At 33.5% G+C, this 6,000-nt stretch overlaps 1 protein-coding gene across 1 annotated transcript; it reads right to left on the minus strand.

Moving 5' to 3' along the window:
• Nucleotides 1-1,095: 1,095 nt before the first annotated feature.
• On the minus strand, nucleotides 1,096-5,788 carry LOC121238437 (beta-glucosidase 12-like). Its single transcript, XM_041135283.1, has 14 exons — nucleotides 5,774-5,788; nucleotides 4,882-5,034; nucleotides 4,677-4,746; nucleotides 4,265-4,323; nucleotides 3,858-3,933; nucleotides 3,638-3,715; nucleotides 3,457-3,544; nucleotides 3,104-3,359; nucleotides 2,861-2,976; nucleotides 2,514-2,734; nucleotides 2,315-2,346; nucleotides 1,586-1,688; nucleotides 1,373-1,481; nucleotides 1,096-1,272 (listed from the first exon to the last, which is right to left on the minus strand). The coding sequence occupies exons 1-14, from the start codon at nucleotides 5,786-5,788 to the stop codon at nucleotides 1,104-1,106; spliced, it is 1,545 nt and encodes a 514-aa protein (XP_040991217.1). The 3' UTR covers nucleotides 1,096-1,103.
• Nucleotides 5,789-6,000: the final 212 nt, after the last annotated feature.

A 6,000-nucleotide genomic window follows, 5' to 3' on the forward strand; every position in this document is an offset into this window, starting at 1 on the left:
ATCATCCTCATTCTCGTCATCATCTTATGATGTGGTATTAAATGATTGGTTCACAAGTAAAATATAATAAATAATATTCAATTAAATTGTTTGGAATCGAGATAGTCTCAAATCGGTTGGTAAAATTGAATTATCCAATGCACACAGAGAGAAACTCTGGATATATTATCCGAACATCTAATATATACGCGCGGGCAGCATTAGATTAATAAATATTATCAAACTCAATTTTCCATAAATGTATTTCATATAGAGATCAACTTCTCACATGAATAGTCAAATGTGCACAGTCAAATAATTATCGGTAAACATGCGAACGCCAGATGTTTGTAACATATGTGGATCAATTTCTCAAAGACCGAATATTCGATTAAGGAATAACAAGTCAAATTAAGAATATTGTAAGGTATAAACCTCAGCATATCACATGTGATAAATGTTAAGACAACAAAAATCGAAACAACAGAAACCCCATAAGAGAATCTTATTGATATATGAATAGATGTTTTCTTAACAAATGCAAGATCATTGAACTATAAAAAATGTAAGAAAGAAAGTCTCAGAGCTAAAGTTATATATAAGAGGCTTCCAATCAGATTAATTAGACTAATTAATTCAAACCTACTAGCTAGAAAGCTCCATTATTATATTTATACTTACAATTCCTTAAATCTAATGAATAAAGATCAGAAACGTACAATGATTCAAATTTGCACTTGAGCACTTATTATGTATGATAACCATTCGAATAAAGAAAAACAAGAATATTTTGAGATCTAAACTCAAAATATCACAAGTGAAATGCTAAGGCATTAACAAAATTTGAACCATTCAATAAGCAATTAAGTAGTTAGGGTTTTAAGAAACTCCACGTGATGCATATATAGCCGGGATCGGAAGTCGATGTAAAAGCCCGAAAGTATTTCGATCATTTAGTAGTAAAATTTCAACACACTAAAAATACGAAAATTTGAACAACCCATGCATAATAAAAGACGGAGACCATCCGCAGAGCAATTTATATATTATTCTGCAAGCATTTCAGAAATTAATACAGAAAGAAAATTACATTATTCAATCCATTGTGCTGAAAGTCTTCATTTCTATTTCTTGAGGAAATTCTTGAACCATTGTGCTGAAAGTTTAGGGTATCTTTTCAATCCGTTCACATAGTCGATAAAGTAGATGCCAAATCGAACCGTATAACCAGAATTCCATTCATAGTCATCCAAGAATGTCCAAGCAAAGTATGCCTTAACTTTCACACCCGCACTAATATTCCATTAAAAAAAAAAAAAGAATTAGAGATGAAAGATTAGATAGATTAGATAGATTTTGAGAGAGAGAGAGAGATGTATGAATTAGCACTTACCCGATAGCCTTATGAACATGCGCAAGATGCCTATAATAGTAGTCAATTCTTTGGGTGTCCACAAGGGCTTCCTTAAGCGGTAATGAGGCATTATTGAACTCATCGATTCCTAATAAAAGATTATAGTTATCTTAATTAGATAAAATGGGACATCCAAGAATTCGTCATCGACTTTATGCAACAATAATTGATCAAAAAAGTTGAGAAAATTACCATTCTCGGTGATGAAAATTTCTGGATCACCGTACTTGGTTTTTGTGTAGACAAGAAGATCATAAATTCCTTTAGGATAGACATAGAGCCAACTTGAAGCAGCCTGAGATTTACAGAAAATGAACTGATCACTACATAAAATTAATTTGCCCAAGACTGTTTTCGTTTGTCATCATGTGTTGGAGCAATATTTTTAATGATTTCTTCATCCTATCCTTTAAAATACATCACCAAAACTCACTTTTTCTATTTTACAATATACCATACATCAGCTTATCTATTCTTTTTATATCATGTAAATATTATACTTTTAATATATTTTATTCATTTCAAATAAATTAAAAAGTAGAAGGTAGAGAGAAATGAATAAAGAGTACTTCCTGCAATGAAGAAAAAGGTAGAAAATAGAGAGATAAATGAATTAACTATTTATACAAGTGTGTAGAGTGACCCATAGATATATAGGTGGATATTAGTGATAAAATATATAATCCGTTGGATGGAGTATTTTCAGCTATTTTACAAAAGCATGGGCTTTACGGAACCCATCAGGAATGCTCTAAGGTGGATAAAAATTAAGAGCTATCAAATCGATATATTTTGCAATAAAGCAACTGCTAAATTGTCTTGTTTGGTACATATGACAGCTTTCGTAAGATCCAATATCATCCATTCGGAATCTTATTATATAGTGGAAAATATATATTAATCTACTTATAATTCATATACCTGTGGACCAAGGAGGACCCCGTTGCGCGAACCTGCCATGCACAGCCAAACAAAAAAAAGATGTTAACATTCGATACATGCATAAGACAAACACACACACACACACACACACACATATATATATATATATATATAATATATATGTATCGATCAATTCTAGCTTTACGAGTATTGTTGAATTAATTAGTACTATACGTACCTGTTTTATAAGCAAGAGCATCTGTCAAGTAGCTTTTGTTCAGAGACTTATATTCAGGTGCATCAACAACATAAGTACCAGTATAGTAGTTCAATCCAATAAAGTCATATGATCCCTTCACCAACTTCGATTCAGTTTTGTTGAATCTGGGTAGTCGGTTTTCACGTACGTGAGTACGCATGCTGAGGGGATAGCGACCCTTTGTTAAGGGGTCCATGAACCTGCAACAAAATATAAAACCATCCATAAACTGAGATCAGGATATGAATTACGATGTAATCGTCCTATAATTTTAAAAAATAAAAGCAGGTGCGCAATGGAGAAAAACTAATTAAAGAAAAACATACCATCCGAACATGAAATCAAGGGCACGTAACGCGGCAGCATGGTCTTTCTCCGATTTAGAATACGGAACCATCCAATCGCACACAAGTGTTATCCCTATAACACCTTTTTGCTCTGCCTGAACATAGTGAACGTGATTTGGTTAATCAAGCCATGGCTAGTCTAGTTTAAGTCAACACAACGTACGTACGACAAAGACATATATTTTTTGTTGGTCTAAACTTCAACTTTGGTAAATATACAACCTGATATTTGGTCTTATACACGTTAACGGCAGCTGCATGAGCAAGAAGCAGATTGTGCGTGACGGTATATGGCTCCGTCGCTGAATCCCCGCCGGTGCAATTCAGATTTTGCCAGCTGGAACATCTGAAAGGTGCTAAAACCCCAGCTGCATATCCACCATTGCTGTAGGTATAAGGCTCGTTTAAGGTGATCCAATGCTTTACCTTCTTACCAAACTCCTTGAAGCAAAGCTCAGCGAAGTCCTTGAAGTGTTCACTAAAAATTACATACGCATGCACGGATATATTAGAGTACTGTCCCATTTATATATATGGAATGTTGGTGATGTGGTCGTGATTTAGTCATCACTTACACAATGCTTTGACTTAAGAAGCCGCCATACTCATGTTCCAAGGCCATGGGAGTTTCCCAGTGGAAGATTGTCACATAGGGCGTAAGACCTGCATTTCAATAATTGTAAGTACGTACCAGTAATACATTATCATCAGTGAATTATTAGCATATGATATGTTAATGTGGACGTCCATGAGTACCTTTGGCTAGGAGTTCATTGATGACCATGTGGTAGTGGTCGATTCCTTTCTGGTTCACACCATCACTAATCTTTCCAGCTGAAAATTGGCACAAATGAATGGTTATGACTTACGATTATATATCGAAAGCTTTAAAAATAGAAAATGCATCTAGGCATTGGAAATTAATAGCAACAGATATCATATCACTGATGCAGCAGAAATACATGTAATTAATTACTTGGTATCAGTCTGGGCCATGCGATTGAGAATCTGTATGCATCTGCATTCATATCCTTCAGAATCCCAAAGTCCTCCTAAAATTTCCAAAAAAGACAATTAATTTTTGTGAATTATTTTTGAGCATTATAAAAATGTTAGTTTTTTCTTTGTACAATTTCTCAGATAAAATTTCTTGAAAATAATAATTTTTTATTTTAAGTTTTTTGAAATTTGAGTTTTATAATTTAAATTTTTTTTAAGGACTTGACAAGGCTACTTCATCTTAATAGAATGGAAACCGCAGAACAAAAATTCTACCTCATCAATATTTAATTTTTTCTTATGTCGTATATATATACCTTTTACTCCTCCTATTTATCCATAAAACGGGAAAAGATCAAAATTAAGGATATATATAATGCGTACCTTGTAGCGATGATATTGATCATCAGCTATATCTCCATTACTGCCATCCGCTATTTTATCTGCAGTTTCAAATAAATCTTGTCCGTTAACTAAGAGGAATAATGTACCTGCATGCTTAATTACCAAAGTTTGTATGAACTTTTTTTATTTATTAATGGGTAATATATGTTATGTTAACGCAAAATATTGTCCTTGGAGAAAAAAAAAAAAAAAAAGCTTGTTTATATATATATATCTCTTCAGAGATTAAATATCAAATTCCTTTTTCTTTTTGAAATAGCACGTTCTAGATTTTTCATCTTCATGTCATCTGAAACAATATTTAAATCTAGGTTAGTACGTACGTAATATATAATTCATATATATATATATACACACACTGAGAGAGAGAGAGAGAGAGAGAGAGAGAGACCTGAGTATTTGTGGCTGTAATAATCCCACATACTTAGTCCTTTGTCATCTTCAAACGCTGCACCTTCATACTGCATGGAATTCAAACACATATTGGGGCATGCACGTATATGTATGAATTATTCTTGAGATCTCAGGGAACTTGAAGATCAAAAACTCAAAATATATTGATATAAACATGTACGTAGAAAACCTGTTGGGGTTACCTGATAGGAAGACGATGCTGCACCAAAAGTGAAACCTTTGGGAAAGCTGGTCCTGTTTAGTGAAGAAATGCCGTAGCTGGGAGTAATAGCATTAGCATTAATGGTGTTGGCGAAAGAGCCAACAAGAACAAGAAGGCCTACGAGTATGTACCCCTTCATCGCCTTAGTGGGTTTTGGTGTGATTGTGAGTGTCGACACTTACTCGACTTTTTATAGAGGAGCAGAGGCAAGCCAATTAATTGGGCTTTTTCTTCCTTGTTTTCTTTAAATCTTGAATTATCTATTTGTATATACGGTACTGAACACGCAATTGGGATATATAATAAGTAAGATTATCATTAATAGGGGAATGACTTTTTAGTCCCTACTTAGCATTTGCATCCTTAATATAATTGAGATGTGCATAACATTGAACTATATTACACAATAATGATCTCCCAGCTGCAGGTCGTTTATCTACTACAGAAGCTGCATGTCGTCTTACATTAAATCATAAGTCTAGGCATGGATGATACTATACATAATCCATGTATTTCATTTCTCGAATATTCTTTTCATTATTCTGTAGATATTTTTTTTATTGTTAGAGAATTACCATTTGTGGTAAATTATAAGCAGTTTGTTTGTTACGCCTGAGATGTATATATATTCGTTAGTTGTACAGTGCTATGGTATCAATATACAGAGGAATATTCAAGCATTCTCCATCTCTTTCGTGTGAAATAGCTCTCTGCCCTCCTTGATTTCTAAAACCTAATAAACTGTGAGCCCATAAGCTAATTTTGTACGTCGCCTCGGTTTTTGGTTTGTTTTTCTTTTTTGACATGAGGCCAATAGATCACTAATTTATTTGTAAATTATTTAGAAGTTTGAGAGATTAAAAATTAATGGCCATGTGCATCATCATGTGTGTAATATTCAATATAATAACTATCTCTCGATGGAAGTGATCAGTGGCGCCATCATGACGATCGAACTTTTAAGTTGTGCAATTAATTTGAGCTCTGTTCGCAGCCTGATCATCAAGGTCCGAAGTTTAATCCATGCTAAAATGGTATATATATTACGCATGACATATCTACATGTATCTGGAGACAATGCATGCAGATAAGATATTTC

The sequence above is a fragment of the Juglans microcarpa x Juglans regia genome, chromosome 7D, assembly GCF_004785595.1.
Source record: "Juglans microcarpa x Juglans regia isolate MS1-56 chromosome 7D, Jm3101_v1.0, whole genome shotgun sequence".
Taxonomy (NCBI): Eukaryota; Viridiplantae; Streptophyta; class Magnoliopsida; order Fagales; family Juglandaceae; genus Juglans; species Juglans microcarpa x Juglans regia.

Bases quoted from the DNA above. Each gene is read 5' to 3' on its own strand.
- LOC121238437 (XM_041135283.1), bottom strand. The intron at 4,324-4,676 runs GTCTCTCTCTCT...TTGAAACTGCAG, and splicing joins TTACAGCCACAAATACTCAG to ATAAAATAGCGGATGGCAGT. The intron at 3,545-3,637 runs GTACTCATGGAC...ATTGAAATGCAG, and splicing joins CAATGAACTCCTAGCCAAAG to GTCTTACGCCCTATGTGACA.